Below are 21126 nucleotides of genomic sequence, written 5' to 3'. Positions count from 1 at the left end.
ACAATAAATTTTCTTTTCCTTGTCATACTTATAATTCCATAAAAATTATCTTGACCATAAAATATCAAAATCTCACCAAAAAAAAATCCCAGTACTTGGATGAAATTATCAAATAAAAATATACAAATGAAATTACAAAGCAAGAAAAATTATAACTCATTTTTATAATCCAGAAAGAATTTTATGACATGACAATAAGAAAGTTTAGAGAAAATATCTATCATCTAGTGATGCTTGTTTAGGGCAAAGCAACGAAGACTTCATTTTTTCTTCTATTCAATATAGCAATTCCAGAAAACAAATTTTAAAAAGAAAGATGAAAAGGAGTCTGAAATTAACATTTTAAAGCTCAGCTATAGCAATATAGAAAAATCCTTAGCACAAAAATATTTTAAGAATTCTATTCTACATCTGAGTTCAAATCTTGATGTCAGACACTTGACATTTACTAGCTGTGTGATTCTGAGTAAATTGCTTCACCCCAATTGCTTTGCTCTCCTCCTACCCTCCCTCAAAAATCCAAAATAAAAATTCTACTCTAAAAAACAGAAAACATCTATAAACAAACAATTCTTTTTGTTCTCTTCAGTTATTAAGATCTAAGAAGAAATATTTACTATCATAGTATATGTATGCTATTTATTTGGTTAAAGCTCCTCTTCTAAGTTTTTAATATATAATTGAAATACAGTCTAATATGAATCCTTTTTACCATTTCTAACTATCTAGTAACCCTGGATTTTTCTGACACTTCTTCAACTTGTTCATCTAATTCTACTTTTCAAATTCATTATCTCATTTCCTTATCCATCTTTTATACTATGTAGGCTTCCAAAATCCTTTTATTTTAAAAGTAAAAGCTGACTCAAACCTGGATTTTGTTTAGTTGTAATCCTGGAGCTCTTCATGCGATTTTATCTCCCTGAATTATTTCTAAACAATTTATTTCCTTTCCCTCTGTCCCTTAAAAAAGTTAAAAAGGAAAAACTGGCCGTTTTCCATTTCTCAGTGAACCTAATCTTTTTCTGTAGTCTTTCAGTTCTACTCAAATTTTTTTGGAGCAAAAGTTACTAAATTCAAAAAACCTAATTCTCATGACCTCAGAATAAAACTGCTTTTGAGAAGACTCCAATATGGAAGCTCCAATGAAAAAGATTAATTTAATCAGAAACAATGTTTTTATACTTGTGATACTACAGATTATCTATCTATCTAACAGATAATCTGTTTTTTGTCTAAGACTAAGCCTACCCTCAGGGTAGAGCAGGTCATTGTTAGAAGGCTTAGTTAGTAAATGGATGAATAACTTCTACAAGATTATAGCAATTCATATATGGTATTAACAATTCTCACAAAATTAAATTATTTGTCTCTTTGAAACTATTTCCAATAAACACAATGTTTTGCTTTATTGGAATTTTTTTTTTTTTTTTTTGCTGAGGCAACGGGGTTAAGTGACTTGCCCAGCTATAAGTGTTAAGTGTCTGAAGCCATATTTGAATTCAGGTCTTTCTGACTTCAAGGCTGGTGCTCTATTCACTGCACTACTTAGCAGCCCAACAAAATGGATTTTTTGATTAAAGACATGAAATTATTCAAAACGATCTTGGACTTACTATAAGCTTAGTATACACTTACCTCCTTTACAACACTATATGCTTTGGCCACACCTTCTCTCAGGTCTACAGGCTGATGTGCTAAGCGATGATGAGAAAATCGTTTGATCTTTTTGGGGTCAATTGAAATTGTACCTGGGGATACCATGTCATAAGCAGTCTCTGCTGCTGCCTAGACAATTGTACCAAAAATAAATAAAGAATTCTCAATAAAACAATAGATTACAAACATTTTCTTCATTTTCTTACTAGATTCTTGGCCTACTTAAAAATTCTACTACATGCAGAAAATGTTCCAGTAAACCTACATTTGAATACATTTATTCAAACTCAAGAGACATATCATTTTTAACTAAAAGTCAAAACTTCCTTAAGAGGATAACTTCAAAATGTTTATAGTTTGATGTTTTGGTGTTTTTTGTATTCAAAAATATGCATAAACTTTTACTCAAACTAAAAAAAAAAGAACAATTGGATCCTAACTTATGTAAATTGCTATCAAAAAAAAAAAAAAAAAAAAAGAATAAATTCAACAACATTATAGCACCTAGGACTTCCATGCAAAAGTGTATTTTAAAGTTGCAGCCAGCTGTCCAAAATCCAGTAGAGTTTGCTCCACTAAACTTGATTCTGATCTTTGGAATAAAGTTAATGTTGGTGATTAAAATATACCAATGGCTAAATCATAAATTTCTAATAACTAACCTTTCCTACATTTAAACTATGTGATTTAAACAGCAGTTTTATTTAAAATAACTTTTTAATAAAAATTTCAATCATAGTTTCATAGCCATAAAAAGTACCTGTATAGTTTGAACCATTCTGTTTGTTAGTTCTAAAGCAGCCATTGCTGTTGAAGTACCAAATGAAGCTGCTCCTTTCTGAAATCCTCTTACAATGCGGCCATCCTTTCGGTACTGCTCTATTGGTAACCACACCAAGTCTTTCAGGCCTTGTACTAGAATACAAAATTGATCTAAATCTCAGTCATTGTCCTGTCACACTTTAGCTAAATGACCATCCACTTCCCAAACTCTTATAAAACAAAATTTTATAATTGTATGGACACGTATACATATACTGTATTTAACTTATGTTTAACATGTATTGGTCAACCTGCCATATGGGGGAGGATGTGGGGGGAAGGAAGGGAAAAAGTGGAACAAAGGGTTTTGCAATTGTCAATGCTGAAAAATTACCCATGCATATATCTTGTAAATAAAAAGCTATGATTAAAAAAAAAAATTTACTCACCTAATTGTACTAGCGAATGTATAGGCCCAACACCTCCCAGAATTCCTGGCAGCTGGTTCTTCTTAATATCATTAAGCCATTCCGCAATCGCATAAGAGAATAATTTGTCTACACCTAGCAAACTATATAATAAATAACTATTAGTAAATATGAAAGAAATTTGTACATTTATGATGAGTAAGTTTTCCACTAAAATTTTTTTAAATTCATAACTATAGTTTGTTAAAAATAAAACATTTTAAATCCTCTAATTTCCAATCCAAGTTTCTCTAAATATATTAAATGTAGAATTTGTAGAAAATGTAGAAATGTAGAATTGAACTACAGATATTTATTTAATACCAAAATTAACTTAAATAGCTCTATTTTCTATTACTTTAATTTTACAAAAACTGAAGAGAAATGTATGGAAATTACATTTTTAGCATTCAGAAGCAAAGAACAAATAAGATCTTTAAGTCTCCAATTAGTTCCTAGCCATGAAAGCATTTATCTTCTAAACTATTCACTAGCAAATATACTTTTAGATTTTAATATAAGAAAGTGTTAATATTTTATAACGCTATCTCATTTTGTAACAATAATAATGATAATTATTATTATATCATTTTATGAGGGCTAAACCTTGGCCTAAAAAATTCTATTTGCATGCAATAAAAATTAATTTTTTTCATCAAGACATCAAGAATTGGTGGTTGCACTGTTGGTATTTTCATCCCGTAAATCAGAACTCATAAGACTTGGAAAGTTGCAAGAAGCTCAGAGAGTTTAAGAGTATTCTCAAAGGTCACAAAGTTAGGATATCAGAGGCAGGTTATCAACTCAGGTCTTCCTCTATATCATGCTATCTCTTGACTCCTATTTAGCTCTACTAACAATGAAGTTTCTGTCTAAAAACTACTTTTAAATTATGCTACTTAGAAAAATTAGGTTTTAACCTACTTTAACTAATTTCAGTATATAAGTTTCACATAACAACTCAACTCACCCATGTCGATAAAAAAGCCTCTTCAACTTCAATTCAGAACAATTTAATTGAGCAAGACCAATAAGAATGCCAGCTAACGTACCCTTTAAAATAAAAAAAGGGCAACTTTCTTTGAAAACCATAAGGTATATATGTCTTATTATTTTCCCATTAAATTTATCCCTAAGCAAGTCAAAATGATAAACTTGAAACATTTTAAGAAATGAAAATGTATTTTGTGGATATATACAACAAAAACTATTATTGATTTTATGCATGGTATTAAATTAAGCAATACTTAACTTATCCTGAAAACACCTAACTTTCATAAAAAGCAAATGTGGATCAACAATTCTGATTATATAACATTGAAAATTTCTGTACCAACAACAACAACAAAATTTCAGTTAGAAATAGGAAGTAATTACAAAAAAGGAAAACAGCCAATTGTTAGAAAGATTGTGAAACAGAGAATATACTACACTGCTGGTAGTGCTGTGTAATGATTCAATCATTCTGGAAAATAATCTAGAATTACAATTAAAAAGTCTCTAAACTGTTCTTTGTGGGAGGGGGTTGGTTTGTTTTGTCCTTTTTTGTTTCTTGGGGGGGGCGGGGAGTTTGGTTTGAAGGAGAATTGGACAACTGGAGTCTATCTGGAATGTTCACTCACTGAATGGTATAGAAATTTTGAGCTGCTCAATTTTTGACCTGAGCCATTTGCCACTTCTTGGGCAAGCGAGTGTTCACGCTTAGCACCTCTTCTACTTCTGAAACCTCCCTAATAAGGCTGTAATAAGATTCTTGACTGTCTTTGGCCCTAATAAACCTCAGAACTCCTAAATTCTAGCCATTTTTGCAGCCTTAGCATTACTCTAATACCAGAGATTACATGATTGTGCTACCACACACAATATGTACATACTTTTTGACCCACCAATACTATTATTAGATTCATATCCCAAAAAAGGGCAGATACAAAGGAAAAGGGGAAACAGGTTGCTCATCAGTTAGTAATACCTAAGAAGGCTATATATGGCAATATCTTCACTATATATATGAAAGAAGTGTTGTTTTGCTCATTCTTTGCACTTGAAAAGAACTTATGACATATCAGGATGATGGGGTCACAGTACAGTGTGTTTAACTGATCTGTCCAATATGAGCTCTGAAGGGTCTACCACAGACCAGGCACAAATAGTTCATCTGAACATTTGAAATAAAGATATCTCTAGATCTTTTCTTTTTGGTGGTACTAAAATTTTGCTTTGTTCATAGGGCACAATGCCTTCTTTGATGCAAGCATGGCATGTTGGGTATTCCTTTCCTTTAACAAGGATGAAAAATGGCATCAAGATCAGCTACCGCAGTGATGATAAAACTATTTAACTTGAAAAGCATAGACTAAAATAGAGAACTGATGTATGACTTTGTTGGCAGATGACTGTGCACTCAATGTAGCCTTTGAGGCTGAGATGCAATAGCATATGAACCAATTGTCTGTTGTTTGTTCTAATTTTGACCTGACAATACCAAGAGATTTTCTACCATATGAATGTAATGGAATCTTATTGCACTATAAGAAATGAGAAATACGAAGATTCAGAACAAGATAGAAAGATATAAATATGAACTGATATAAAATAAAGTGACCAGAAGCAGACCAATTTACACAATGATCACAATCACATGAGGGAAACAAGTCAGAAAGACCTCAAAACTGACTAAGGAAGTGAAAATGAAATATATCTTCTACCTCCTCCCCTTAGTAGAAATGTGATGGATTAAAGGTATGGATTCTCATACATGACTAATATCTTCATTTAATTTACCTCACTATTCCTATTTACTATAAGGAAGTACAGAGGAGATGGAAGTGGAGGAAAAGGAGTTGGATTTATGGACAATGACAGGTACAGGGAAAAACATAAAAGTATTTTTAAAAGACACACAGAGGGAAAAGAGGATAAATACAGAACAAAATAAAAACAAAACAATGTGTAAGACCTGAATCAATTTTTATATGTGTATCTATGATGAGTATAGCAGATATATATAAATATGTACACAAAGATAGTTTAGACAGAAATTCAGTTTTTTGTACATTTGTCATGGAAGCAAGATCAGCAGCCTTGCCCTGGAATCTGTTGTCACAAATACCCTTCTGGGATTGAGAGTCTTAAGAATTTCAATCTGTCTGACTTGGACCAAAGAATAATTAGGGTATCATCCTCATTGGATTTGGATGATCTTACTCCCTTTCTACCTCCTGTGATTGACTAGGAAAGTAATATTTCCACAGTGGAGGGTGGTATTGTTGGATTCTTCTGCTGGATTCCACTTGCAGGGCCTGAGTTCTTGTTTCATACTCTGATTCTGAACTCTACATTGCCACCACCCAGTTCTGTTGCACTACTTGAGACTATTCTGATTTTATTCCCTATGTTCCTTAGGAAACTCATGAGACAGAAAATCTCATGTCCCCTACAAGATAACTTCCATTTAAAGAGGAAACTCAGTTCAAAACATGTCCTTTCTCTTCTGCCACAGAACTTTGAGATTTTCCTGAGTATTCTAACATGCCCTTCATGTTGGATACTTTCTCTAGATGTCCTCTCTTTCCCCTTGCCTTTCAGCTTTTGTGTGTGTGTTGTCTTCTCCCCTCCCCAAACCTTTCCCTAAATTGTAAGCTTCCAAAGTACAATACTTTTTTTCATATTTGAATCAGTACTTAACATAGTATAAGTGTTAATAAATGTTTATCAGGATGTAGCTCTCTTCAACAATTAGATAATCCAAACCAGTGCCACTTATTCAGTGATGAAGAAAGCCATCAACACCCAGAGAGGACTATGGGAACTGAGTGTGGACCACAATACAGCATTTTCAATTTCTCTGTTGTTATTTGCTTACATTTTGTTTTTTCTCAGTTTTTTTTTTCCTTTCTTCCTTCTTGATCTGATTTTCTTGTGCAGCAATATAACTGTATAAATATATATACATGTACTGGATTTAACATATATTTTAACATATGTAATATGTATTGGACTACCTGCCATCTAAGGAAGGGGGTGCGAAGAAGGGAAAAATTTGGAACAAAGAGTTTTGCAAGGGTCAATGTTGAAAAATTACCCATGCATATGTTTTGTAAATAAAAGGCTTCAATAAAAAAAATAATAAATTAAATTTAAAATAAAATAAGTGTTTATCAGTTGACTTAAAGTACAATCCTTTTCCCTCAGTTTCATGTCTTGAGACATTTATAACCAATTGAATTTTTTAAATTCAAAAAAAGCCAATGTACAAACACAAACACATCCAGAAAATTAACTGTAACACTGATAATAAGAAATAGAGAGGAATAAATTGAAACCATTACCAAGTATTTCCAAATAAAGTCAACAAACCTGATCCATTGATACATGCTTCCCATGGTAATCAAGTCGTATAGGCACTTCTGATGTAAATCTAAATTCTCTGAAAGCAAAGGAAAAAATATAATTTTGGTTAGGGGCCAAAATATTAATATCTATAAATTAAAATGAATCCTCTTTTAGTGAAAAAAATTAAAACAAAGCCAGAAAAATAAGTATTTAAGTATTCTGTTGCCCATCAAAACTAAAGATAATATCTTCAGTCTCTATTCTTTTAAAGAAACTAACGATATCAAAATTTGTCACATGTTCTTAAATCAAACACTAATGTTAAACATGAGATGTGTACATTCAACATAAAAACCTTTCCTTAAGCTACCAGGGCAAGCAGGTCTTTATTAAAAACATTCATCATGCTACAACTTTTAAAAAATTAAAATCAACAAAAAACTTGTAAGATTAAATTAAATAACCATTTTCACACTTCTCACAAAGCTCCTAAATGGTACCAAAAAGGAGAGGAGAGATATCATTTCAACCATGGAATAATAAATCTCAATGGCTGTACAGTTCAATGTACTATATGAAGTATTGTAAATCTGAGTGATGGTGGAAAACAAATTTGTTTTCAGTCACTTTTCAGTTATGCTCAACTCTTACTAACCCCATTACAGGTTTTCTTGGCAAACTGGAGTGGTTTGAGATTTCCTTCTCCAGCTCATTTTATAGAAGAGGAATCTGAAGCAAACAAAGTTAAATGATTTGCCCAGGGTTACACAGCAAGGAAGTATCTGAGACCAGATCTGAACTAAGGAAGATGAGCGTGCCTGACTCCATACTAGCACCCTACCCACTATATCACCAAGTAAAAATACCTCAGGATCTTAAATGATAATATCAAATCTCCTAGTTAGGATTTTTAAAAGTCTCATACATCCTTTAGATTTCATTTTATAAAAAAAGAATGGATAAACTCTAATGCCCAAACTCCAAAAAAAAATTAATGACAAAGAAAAAAAAACTTTACCTAAAAAATACAGGTTGATCACTAAATAGCGTTGCTTCAGATAAATGCTCCTCCTCTCCATTAACCACTTCCACTGAACTGCCATTTTGGCATTGTTGTTTTGGCCCAGGAAAAGAAATAACTAAATTTGGCTCCTTTGAGGCACTCAAATGCTTTGGCAAACTACAGGTAACATCAGCTGCAGGAGATTTTTTTACTGAAAATAAGAGATCAATTTTTATTTTAATTTAATATAATTCTTTCAAATAATTATACATTAACATGCACTTAATAAGTTTAGTTAACATTCAAACACAATCTGTATATTTACTCAATTCATTTAGGATCATCATTAGAGAATACCTGTGTATAAATTAAAAATAAATGTTTATCTTTTCCACATATGGCTATACATTATTCTCAGAAAAACCTGATAATATCAAAATTACATCTATAAAGAGTAGTTAATATTTTATCAATCACTTTATACATATTACATGTTAGTCTAATTTGCAAAGTAACTATATTATTATCATAATACTCAGAGCTAGAAGGAATTTTTAGAAAGTCTTTCTTCAACAACCTTATTTTATAGATGAGGAATTTAAACCCAGAGAGGAATAACATGCCTAAGCTTTACAAAGTAAAAGAAACAAAACTAGGAATCAAACTTAGGTCATCTGATGCATACAAAGTACCTTCTGGATCTGGAGTCATTAAAAGTTCCACTTCTGTAGAAAGACTAGTGAAAAAGTCTTTCAGGAAAAACAAGGCATCCTAAAATTTAAAAACAACATATAATCATGGTTCTTAAAATCCTAGAGATTGAAGGTTATGGGTTTTGTCCCAGTGGAAAGAACCCCTACCCACACATGCAAAATAATAGCTTTCAATTTCTGGAACTACAGTTATATCTATTTAGAAATTCCAAAAATTAATAATAAAGATCTTTAAGTCATTAATTAATCTTTCCAATATAGGCCAAAGCTCTATGTAGAAGTTAAAATTTGTTAATTTAATTAAAATTTGGATTTCTAAATCCAAATATATTAGGGATTCTCTAAAAAGAAAAAAGAAAAAAAAAACAAAAACAGAAACAAACTCCAAAAAAGATATTTTATTATGGTTTTTGACATTTCATTTAACATACAATGCATATTTGTATGCATTGTAACCTCTTCATTAATGATCTCTGTCTATGTGGGCATGGAATCATATGCAAAAAATTATGCATATCAACAAGTATTTACTAAGACCTACTCTTTCTCTCTTCCAGACACATAGGGCTAGCAAAATAGTCTGCTTGCAATGACAAAAATGGAATAGTTCTTGTCAAGGAGCTTATCTTCTATTGGAAAAAAGAATAAATATATGTAAAAATATAAATAGAGAAGAAAAGTAAATATGGGGTAGTTGTGGTAGGGAGGACGATAAATGCAGGGAGGATCAGGGAACATTTCAAGTAGAGGCTAAAAAGTGACTTTTACAACAATATTATAAGGTAGATTCCTGTTAGATTTGTATTATAAAGAATGGCTTCCAATTCATGCAATTCTATGATCCTTTAATATATATTTCTCTTCTACAATGAAGTTTAGCCATAAAAAAATAAACAATATCATAGAAAATATATCTAGTTGGGAGGCATTCCCAAGAAACATGTCAATCAGTATTGAGAAAGCCAGTAACTTCAGTCTTAAGTATTACAAAATTAAACTTTTCTTAAACTTTATTCTTCAATGAAAAGAATACCTCAAATTTTAAGAGCACTAAAGACTATAATTTTAAAACATATGATCAATTAGATATCAAACAATTTATTATAATTTTTTTATTTAATCTAATAAATTTTAATATTTTTAAAAATTATTTTGACATAGTAATATGTAAAATAATATTATTTTGCCAGTAGATTGGGAGATTTCAATATTATGTCAGTATTTCATGGACCTTTAAAGAACATATTATGTAAGGCCTTCAAATAAATATATCTTCATATTAAAAAATTGTCATAAATTAAAAATTCATTTTTTAAATAAAATGGTATAATGTATCAATTATACAAATATGACTATTATTTTCAAATGTCCACCAAAAATACTGTTTTACATTCAAATTTAACTTTTGGTAATAATTTATTGTAAACTTTGAATTCCTATTAAGATGGTAAAAGAGAAAATAGCTTATAAAAATGTCATTTTGTAAATTCATTTTCTTAACTGTTCTACACCTATTTTATAGGATGACACCAAAAAGGCTCACAGACTAAATATTGAGAAATTTGGCTTCATATTCTAGTTCTCAAATTGGTTAGCAGTGTAACTTTCAACAATCTATTTACTTTATAAAATGGAACACTAATGTCATTCCTCATGAGAATTCTGTGCATTGGAATCTATCTAATTTAAAATGAATTAATTCCTTGGATTTATATTTAAGATTATGTAATTATGATGAAATTAATATGAGGACAGGAATAACTGTACTCTTAAGAGAAAAAAATTCACACAAATCCAAATTACAAATTTCCATTAATTTTATTTGTTTTTTGAGAGAGTAAAATGAAAAGTACAAAGAATAAATATTTGCATATCACAGGATAATTCCAATACAAGGGATAATTTCAAGGCTCATAATCAAGGATGGTTACGCATGTTATTTTAAATAAAAAGCTTTGGACTTTTTGGTATATATACATAAAAAAAATATACCTATGAAAAGCTATACACATACACAAATGTGTATAAGTAGCTCCAGTGATATACTGTGTTTATGCTTTAATCATAAATATGGAAAAGCTTATCACTTTTCTGATTGAGAGATGATATTTTCATCTATAACAACTAAAGAGGCTTTAATCTGTATTTGTGGAGAGAGAACTCAGAGACAAAATTGCAATTTTTACCCCAACCCATCTTAACCTTTATTTTGGCTTTTCTTTTGTCACTATGACTTTGGGGATTTTTGTTTTTTTGTTTTTTGAGGTGCAGCATCTTAGGGAATTCTTTCCTTTCACTATTTAATATATTCATAAAAATTAATTTCCCTAGTTGCTTTATTCAAGATTAATGTTTCCTTATTTTAAAATCAATATACTATATCCATAACGGGAAATTAAATATTTTGTTAAAAAGCCATACATATATACAAAGAAAACTGAGTTCAATAAATTTGGCATAATGGTTTCAAAAAGATCAAAATTTAATCAGATTTTCAACCTCAAAGAAGCCTTCCATTAATAATATTTCCCACCAATACTTTATTATATTTCTATCATATGAAATACAAATATCAAACTGAATCATATATCAAAGTATTTATTACTTTGTGTGGTCAATCTAGAAAAAAATTACTAAACAATAATGATTTTTGTAAAATGCTTATTCAAATTTAGCAAGACTTTAAAATTATTTTCTCAATAAGATACTCCTTTTTTTAATAAGGAAAATCATAGCAATCTAAATGCATTCATGAAATATCTACATTCAATTATTTTTTTTAGCAGTCATATGCCTAGGACTTTACTTTGTTAGGTGTTACCACTAAGTTTATTATCAACAGTGCAGCAAAATTACCATTCACATATATACTCTTATCCTACGGTCTCCCAGGCATAAATAATATAAAATTTTGTTTACTTTACAAAGACATTAACAAATATGCAATTATTTTTGCATTCTAACCTGCCATAATTTTTTTGCAAATTTTCTAACAAATGTAACATATCTGTTTTTTCTACATCATCCCAAGTAATAAGCTATAAATTACATGAAAGCAAGGGACTGAATTTTCTGTTTCAGGCTTATGGTGTTTCACACACAAGCTTTGCTTAACAAATGTTTGTTGACTGAGTCTAAGAAAACAAAAGTTTCTTCATCTGTTAAAAGCTTAAATTTGATGCAAAAAAAAAAAAAAAAATGGCATGTATTTGAGGGATAAGAAGTATAAAGGCCACATATTAGTTTATTAAAATAAATTGTATTTTAATTTTTTTTATATTTTTAAATTAAAATCAACATTAAAGTTTAAAAATACAAACCTGGTCAATATTGAGTCGAAGTGGCATTAATGAAACTCTTAAACAGCATTCTTGTGGTGCTCTTCCAGATTCTGGACGTACATGTAATGCTTTGATTGTTAACTAGAAGACAAATGACAAAATTTTAATTTTTAATAAAAAATTAAAACTATCATAAAATGATTTTTACCCTAATTTTGATAAAAATTGACTTCTCCCTCCACAAATTCAATTCACATTCTCTCCTAAAGTGAAAAAGAAAACAAACCTTTTAACTTTCTTTAAAAAAAAAAAAAAAAAAAAAGGATCTTAACTATCAGACCAAAATAAAATCAAAATTATGCTTTCAAAAACAATGAAGGTTTTGTATAGGTCAGCAGAAACATTAGTTTTTTCTATTGTTACCACGTTGATGAAAAAATATGCCAAAAAAAATTAGAAACTAAAAAAAGGTCTAAGAATATTTCAAAATGCTCTTCATATCAAAATACTCATGTCAACATTCTGGTGACAAATTCCTGTACTTTGCTACACTGGGTTTCAGATCACACAAAGGATATTGCAAACTATGAGTTCTCAAGGCCATTGTAGTTTGGTAGATACTGGCAAAATTTACAGTTGTCTGTTTAATCTTCATGAACACAGAGTCAACTCTTATACCTTGATGAGGCTTCAAGAAGTACTACACAGCTTGATCTAACAAAAGTATTTTCCTATTGTCTATTTGCTCAAACTAACAAACTGAAAAATAGTAAGACCTTACCATGTTAGAATGGGCTTTTCTAGGCATCTCCTTACTACAGTAAAGATATAAAAATTTGTTCATTTGTGATGTAGCCAGGCGATCACGAATCTCCAAGTCCTGAACGATAAACACCTGGCGCGACACTGGATATTCTAAAAGGCTGGATTCACAATCTGGTTTGCTTGGTGGATATACTTCATGCTGAAACTTCACCTTCACATTAAAATAAAATGGATAACATCTGATAGGAACACAGAGCAATTATTACATGTTCATTCAGTCAACTAGGTTCACTCTCTAAAATTCAACATCGTTTTTGTTTGGTGTGTGTATAATTTTATTTAGTTAAGGAAAATGAGCATTATAGCATTTCTTATTTGCCCTTTAGAGTCATTTAGCTTCATCTCATTTGCAATATGTATATGAAAAACAAATGTTCTCCATTTCAAAAAGTTGCTTAAAAACAAGTTAATACTAGAAAATAATGAACAAACCCAAGAAATATAATTGCCTACATAAGAAATATAAATAAGCACACAATTCAAAATAATTCAATTTCTCATACTGTAAATTAAAGCTAAAATAAATATTTATTACAGAGCAGGCACCATATAGAAGGCTATGAAGATCCAAAGACAAAAATGGAAACAATTTCTGTTCTCAAGGAGCTTACGATCTCCTGTGAGTAATAATATAAACATACAGACAAAATAAATATAAAGTAGTTAGATAAAAGGTAATTGGGAAGTATCAGAAAAGGCTTTGTATAGAGTCATGCTTGAGCTACATCTTAAAGGAAGTGAGGCATCATATAAAAGAAACACTAGGAGATAGTGGATTCTTGCCATTGGGAAAGCCAACGCAAAATCATGGAGATGGAAAAAGAAGTAATGTGTGAGGAACAAGTTAGTTTGGTTGGACAGTATCAGGCAGAAGGAGGAATAAAATATAATGAAGCTGCAAAGATAAAGTACAAAAAAAGAAAACTAATTGAGTTTAATAAGTAAAGGCAAGGCTTAGTCAGATTAAGGAAAATCATTTTGGTGTAGGTATGTGGAGCTGGATTGGAAGGGAGGACACTTGCAGAGGGCAGACATGAAAGACATCCAGGTTAGAACTGTTGAGTGCCTACACTTAGATAATAGCTATGTAAAGCATAAGTTATATGTGAAAGATCTCTTGGGATAAAAAGAACAAGATTTAGCATCTGATTACATATGTATGATGACACAGTAAAAGGAATTGAGTATAATGCCAAGATTCCAATCCTGGGAGATTGGAGGAAATTTAACTAATACATTATTTTAAAAACTATGGAAAAGAACTATTAACTAAACTAAAAGAGTTAACACATCACTAAAAATTTTATTTCTTCTCAAATCCTTAATACAACACAACCATTCCAAAAATCTTTTCCCCAATTTTTATATCTTAATATTATCTCTTAGGTGACAAAGCTTATTATTAGTTCACTAAGGGTTCATTAAGCATGTGTTTGTTTGTTTTTTATCTCTCTTCTTCCACATCTCAAAAAACTTTTTATATGTTCACCTGTCCTCTACACTTCTTCCTTCCTTTTACCAAATATAAGATGACCATACTCCTTCCAAATGCTAACTCTTCCTTCCATCCCATCTCTGAGTAAATTGTATCATTAATCAACTCTAATCTCTATTGGCATTTCTAATTTCTTTCTTTCCATGTACTACTTCCCTTCTACCTATTAACATATTCCTTGTTGTTATTTAGTCTTTTCAGTTGTGTACAATTCTTTATGTACAACTTTTCATAAACCCATTTAGGGTTTTCTTGGCAAAGATACTAGAATGTTTTGCTATTTCCTTCTCCAGCTCATCTTACAGATGAGGGAACTGAGGTAAATAGGGTTATATGGCTTGCCCAAGATCAATGTAGTAAGTATATAAAATTGCATCTGAACTCGGGTCTTCCTGACTCCAGATCCAGTGCTCTCTCTGCCAGTATCACCTACCTGCCTATTAATACATTTAGGCCACCTTTATCTGTCAAGTTAATCTCTCATGTTTTCCTTTCCTTTACAGTTGAATTTCTAGAAGTAATAGTCTATATTTACTGCCTTAACCTCTTCATTCAACAATGATATTTTTCCTCAACCCAGTGTAATTTAGATTCCATTATTTCTATTCTATTAAAATTATACCTTAAGTTCACCAATGAGTTTCTTGCCTAATCTGAAGGTTTTTTCAAAAGTTTTTAAACCTTGTTGACCTTTCTGTAACATCCCACTGTTAATAATCTTAGAATTTGTGATACCAAATTTTCATCTTTTTCTATCTCTCTCTTCAAACATTCTCTTTTACATTCTTCACTGGCTTTTCTTCCCCCTTCCATCCCATGTCTTTAACTTGACACTTTCCTCAAGATTCTACATTAGGCTTTTTTTTCATAATTTTTCCTTATACTTATTATAATATTGCAATTTGCCTAAATGCTCATTGAGGAAAGGGATATATATGATCCAGCTTTCCAGTCTCCACAGTATCCTGTGTACATTAAGTAATGAGTCCAACATTTAACCTGTTGGATTCAAATAATGCTAAAATTTTCTCAGTATATGAAGTTATACAAGCTGTTAGCATTTTAAAAGATCATGTATTACTACATAGTGTATATAAAGAGAACCAAAGACTATTTTCAACAGTGACCTTTATGTAAGTGAAGAATAAAAAAAGCTTATTTGTTGCACTGGTACCCACAAAGATCAAAAAGATTTAATGGAATACTTAGTAGATTCTCAGAGATTTTCTAAAATGGTATGAACAAGAAAAATACAACATGAGAAAATACAGGTAAATTCTACCCTTTATCAATGGAGAGAATAACCCACATACATGATATAAAAGATTCACTGTATTTAATTTAATTTAATTCAATCCAATTAAGTATATATTAAGCGCCTACAAGACACTACTACAAGAATTAACAAAATAAAAAAAAGAAAGATAGTTCTCACCCTCAAACTGCTTTTGTTCTATTGGAAATGTAGCAAGAAAGTATTAATAAGTAATAAATGAGAAGTCAGAAGATCTGGGTTTGAATTCTTACTGGGTTGATAACATCTGTTATCCCAAACAAATTATTTAATCTCCTTAGCTTCAGATTCCTCATTTTGGGGATGAGGAACTAGTTTAAGTAACTACTGAGGTCCCTTCCTTCCATCTTTGTACCTACAATCCTGTGACTCAATATAAATAAAATATAAAACAACTGTCAGAGTAGAGTGCCTTGATAACTTAGGGAGTGGAGGAACTATCAGGGAGAATTTCTGGTAAAAGGATGCCCACAAATTGAGTCTTGATAGCTAAGAATGCTAAGATTCTTAGGAGATGAGACAAACAATTTTACATAAAGACATGGAAAGCATAGATGTAATGTTACTTCAAGTAGGTCAGTATGACTTCCCTGAATAAAGAAAAAACGTGTAATAAGCCTGGATAAATAGACATAAACCTGGATAAATAGACATGAAGTAAGATTGGCCTGAAATGAGAAGTTGAAGAGTTTGTAATTTATCTCATGATCAATCAGGAACCACTGAAGGATTCAAAGTAGGATGTTGACATGGTTAGACTTCTGAATTAATAAGATTATTTTAGCAGTTGGATTAAGCACTGAGTAGAGAGGGAGAGCCTTAAAGCCTATTAAAAGGCAAATCTATTTAAGAGGCTGCAATATCCAGATAAGAGAAGAAGAAAGCCTGGACAATGGCAGTTAAGTGAATAGGGATCATACACACTATAGAGTAGTGGTATCAAATTCAAATAGACTATGTAGGTCATATATAGATTTAGAAAACCACAAAGTAATATTCTCCATGTCATATTATATTTTTATTTAGCTCTATTCTGAAGTGGCCCATGTGTCTTATATTGGACACTTCTGTTAGAGTGAATCTTGACATCTCAGATCCTCTAAAGTACCTGACAATAGGCCAACTCTATCCACTCACAAGGGTAGGCTGTATAATACTTCCAAGTATACAAAGTTTGCCCTTTATTTGTATGAAAACCAGGTTCAACTAAAAAGTCAAAGTTATCTTTCAAAATATTGTCTCACCTTACTCAACTGTATTTCCATTAAAAAGTCAAAATTCCTTCCTTTTCCTCCACATGCCATGCTACGTCCATGTCTCGTGGGTGTATGAGAAGGAGAACTGTGTGGACTACTACAAGTAAAATCAAAAAATATACCTTAAAGAAAGCAATATTTCAAATAAAACAATTAATGTTATCACAAAAATATTTTTTTTAAAAAGAGGCAAATCAGATCACAGAAGAATAAATCATATATATATATGCAGTTCCAAAGAAAAAATAGAATACTTACATATAATTTAAAGCACTTTCCTAAATTGTATGCTTGATGGACACTAACTATATGCATTTTACTATTAATCAGCAATGTAACAAACTACAAAGGTATTATATTATCATTTTTTCAGTGAGACTTATAAATGAATAGAATAGACTTCTTATCCTGTTCTTAGACCAGGACATTATACTACAGCCCTTCTTTAAGTGGTTTACGAGAAAGACTCACCTTATGCCAAAGAAGAAACTATGCCAAGGTAACAACAAATTTTTTGTTCAAAAAAATCATATTAAAAAGATAGTCTGGACTTGTACATAAGCTGAGTGATCCTGAGCAAGCCGTTTCCCCACTCTAGACATAAGTAGCTAGAGAGATTTGAGTTTTAAGATCCCTTGTGTCACATATCTGGTTTGGGGAGGCTGCTATAGGGTAAGTGAACAATTCATTTGTCAATGTCTTTAGTGATTCCACAATGGCCACTTCTGCAACTTCTACAAGACTAAGAGAATTTCCAGAGAGCACTTTCCCAAAGGACCTTCAACAGACAGAAAGCATATCCTTCTTCTGAGTCTGATCAAGCCAAAGGAACTCCACAATAATTAATTCAACACTGACATAGGATCCAAGGAGTCTATGATGATATTGGGATCACACTGGTAACCAGACGCCCAGATCACCCAGATTTTTCTTCTTTCACATGCTCATTATATTCTACAGTCTACCTCTACTGGATGCAGTAGTCTAGTTTCAAAGATGAAAATCCTCCTGACGGTACAAAGTCAAATACTATGTATTACCACTCCTTTTTAAAGTAGAACAGCAGGCAAATACTCTCACTTTGCTATGATACATAACAGCCCCAATTCCCTGCCTATAATTGAAATATTTCAGCATCCAAGTTCTACTTTATGTCAGTATAAATTACTTAAATTCAGAAAAACATATAAATTTCACATAAGAACATAAGGAGAGCCATAGAACTATTAACTTTAGCAACTACATTATAAGTCATCACTCCAAAAATTAGTGAGAAATTGAGGGTTGAGGAGACTAGAAAAAAAACAACATAAAACCCAGACAGAACATTTTCACAATATTTTTATTCTATAAAATTAATCAACAGAAATACTTAGGGGGAAAAAACCAGAAATTAACTTACACATAACTTTTAGCTGGAGATGTAGGAAGTATTGTGCCAAAATCCTTTCCTCCATAGAGATGCCAAACAAGAGAGACTTCCTTAACAACATATCGTATAATAGGAGTAGGGAAGTGTAATGGGGCTTTGCTAGTATCTGTTTTTTTAACAGGTAGACTAAAATGATTTTCTATTATTACAATACCATCATCAACCATTGTTTTCACTATTGGCTCCTCTTCCTTCTCCTAAGGAAAAAAAAAATCACAATTATTGAAATCATTTATTTAATGTACCCATAAACACTCTCTATAAGAATGCTCTCATATAATCAGTAGCAGTCCTTCTACTCTTTTAAATCCAAAGGGAAGGAGGGGAGAGAGAACTTTTCTTGGAAATGGGCTCTCTAGTAAATATTTTTTTAATCTTATATTTAAGTCACTCCACAAAAAAACATGCATTTTTATTATCCTGCTTCACCTGACTTTTGTAACATGCTTATCATTGGGTAAGTACAAATTACTACTAAAATATTAAGACAGGTAATGTCAATTGGATTTGATATACTGATTCTTTTCCTCTTTTAAAATCTTTATTGCAAGAAAATAGAAGAGGAAGAGATATACTCAAAAGGAAATAAGCAAGGGAATAAGTACATAATATAGCATCTATCATGTACCAGGCACTATGCTAAGCACTTTTTTGCAAATAAGCAACTCATTTGTTCTCACAACAACCCTGAGAGGTAGGTTCTATTATTCTCATTTTGGAAATTGAAGCAGAGGTGAACTGACTTGCCAAGGTCACAAAATAACTAAGTGCCTGAAATTGAGTTTAAAAAATTTAGGTCTTCTTGCTTGGTAACCTTACATGAGGTACATTAGCACTATATACCTTGGTTTCCTTTTCTACAAAAGTGAAGAACTAAACCAAGTTATCCTAAATCTGTTCCTAATCTAAATCTGTAATTCTATAAACCTCTGTGAACCTATGCAGAAACATCACTATCATTCAGTTTTTTGTGATTCTATGACATTAAAACTCAGAATTAAGACTAGAAAATAGGGCAATAAATTTCTAAAACAAGGTGCATAAAACTTAATTACAAAAAACCCACCTAGAGTTATTGATGGATATGTTTCAAATGTAATTTTTAAAGAGGTCATTAACCATTCTGCTGAACATTGTTATTTTCCCCTCACCTAAGTACTGGAGAGGCACACCTTCTAAATTCTATTATCACAAATAGCTTGCCTGAACTACCTAAGGGGTTTGTGCATAGTTACATACAGAATACTATAAATACTACTGTTTGTATTTTAGTAATTTAGTAATTAAAAAACTCACAAACATTTAAATAAATTCAAATTCAGAAACTGGAAATGGGCTTTTTAAGGAATTAACTTCTAAAGGCCTTCACTCTATTTTCTGCCCCTTATTTTAACTCTTAAACATTTTAATTTTCCACAAATGTTCTGAAACAATCTCTTGAAGTTAACAAAGTGAGTAACACTTTGAATACAGACCAGGTGACAGACAAAGTTTCTGTCATCTAAGGACCAACCTATGGACAGAGGAATTCATCAATCAAATTAGTGATAAGGTCATGAAATCTTCAGCTACAACTCTCAGAGACTACCTACTTTAGGTAACACAATAATCTGCATTAGTGGAAGGCATACCAACTCCAATGAAATCACATTTCCCTAAAATTATAAGTATTAATAATTTCTTACATGAATGGTTACTTTAGGTGCAAAAAGAATACAAAAATCATCATTTTCTGAAGGTACATCTATCATTGCATCATTAATCAAGTGTTGAGTACATGAGGCATAGCTGGGACTAGGCTCCTGAGAGATATTCCCACTTTCATCTGGGAACAGGAAGAGATCTGAACAAGATGATGGTTCCTGTGCTTTTGATTTTTCATCCAAAATACCTAAAAGGAAAGAAACTGTCTTCCATTAGAAAACATTTATCAGTCTCTAAAAGGAGAAATTTTCAACAAATAAATCCTTTTAAAATTTAGAAATAACATGTTTTCAAAAGTTAGTTATAGATATACTATTCACAAACCAATTCATCTTCTTTATGAAAAATTCAACATGATGTGATGAAAAAGCATAGCTCGAAGTCAAAAGACCTGATGTTTGCAGTCCCAACTTTGTTAATAATTAGCTATAAATGTATCCCTCCTATAATTTTCCTAAAATTTAATTATATCTACTATAAAAGGAGAAAGATGCCCTCTTTTTAAGGACCCCCGTTTTAAAATTCTATGGGATGACATAAAAGCATTTTTGCTTAACAATACATATCCAGAATCTTAAAACAGAAAGAACACACTGAAATTCAAGATCCAAATTTCAAAAGTGAGGCTAATAGAATCTTATAAAATGATCAAAATTTTTTCTGGTTTTTCCTCAAATCCACTGAATTAGATTTAAAGAATGACAAATTCAAGGAACATCACAGAAAACAATATAGGGAATAGTTAAGCTTTAAGAGGTTCATTGACCAGAATATTTCAAACAAACATCTTTTCTATGAAACTGTTATAGTTTAGGCATTTAGAGTAAGGTTTTGTACTCTACTACGTATTTTTATTTGATTTTTTTTCAACTGTAATAAATTATGATAATTTATTATAATAAA

General features: G+C 31.1%; 1 protein-coding gene across 1 annotated transcript in view; it reads right to left on the bottom strand.

The window, feature by feature from the left end:
- The window catches only part of ATG2B (autophagy related 2B), a 111337-nt gene that overhangs the window by 5853 nt on the left and 84358 nt on the right, over nt 1-21126 (bottom strand). Inside the window, exons 30-41 of the mRNA XM_051978429.1 lie at nt 20205-20410; nt 18490-18716; nt 17076-17184; nt 12999-13193; nt 12257-12358; nt 8916-8994; nt 8239-8434; nt 7245-7314; nt 3859-3941; nt 2871-2992; nt 2420-2574; nt 1639-1788 (exon numbers count right to left, since the gene is read on the bottom strand). Coding sequence (XP_051834389.1) covers nt 1639-1788; nt 2420-2574; nt 2871-2992; nt 3859-3941; nt 7245-7314; nt 8239-8434; nt 8916-8994; nt 12257-12358; nt 12999-13193; nt 17076-17184; nt 18490-18716; nt 20205-20410 — 1694 coding nt within the window. The remainder of the gene's footprint in view (nt 1-1638; nt 1789-2419; nt 2575-2870; nt 2993-3858; nt 3942-7244; nt 7315-8238; nt 8435-8915; nt 8995-12256; nt 12359-12998; nt 13194-17075; nt 17185-18489; nt 18717-20204; nt 20411-21126) is intronic.

Source organism: Antechinus flavipes, chromosome 2 (genome assembly GCF_016432865.1).
Source record: "Antechinus flavipes isolate AdamAnt ecotype Samford, QLD, Australia chromosome 2, AdamAnt_v2, whole genome shotgun sequence".
NCBI classification, from domain to species: Eukaryota; Metazoa; Chordata; class Mammalia; order Dasyuromorphia; family Dasyuridae; genus Antechinus; species Antechinus flavipes.
The sequence above is the reverse complement of the archived record's forward strand: the minus strand, read 5'-3'. Positions and strand labels throughout refer to the sequence as shown.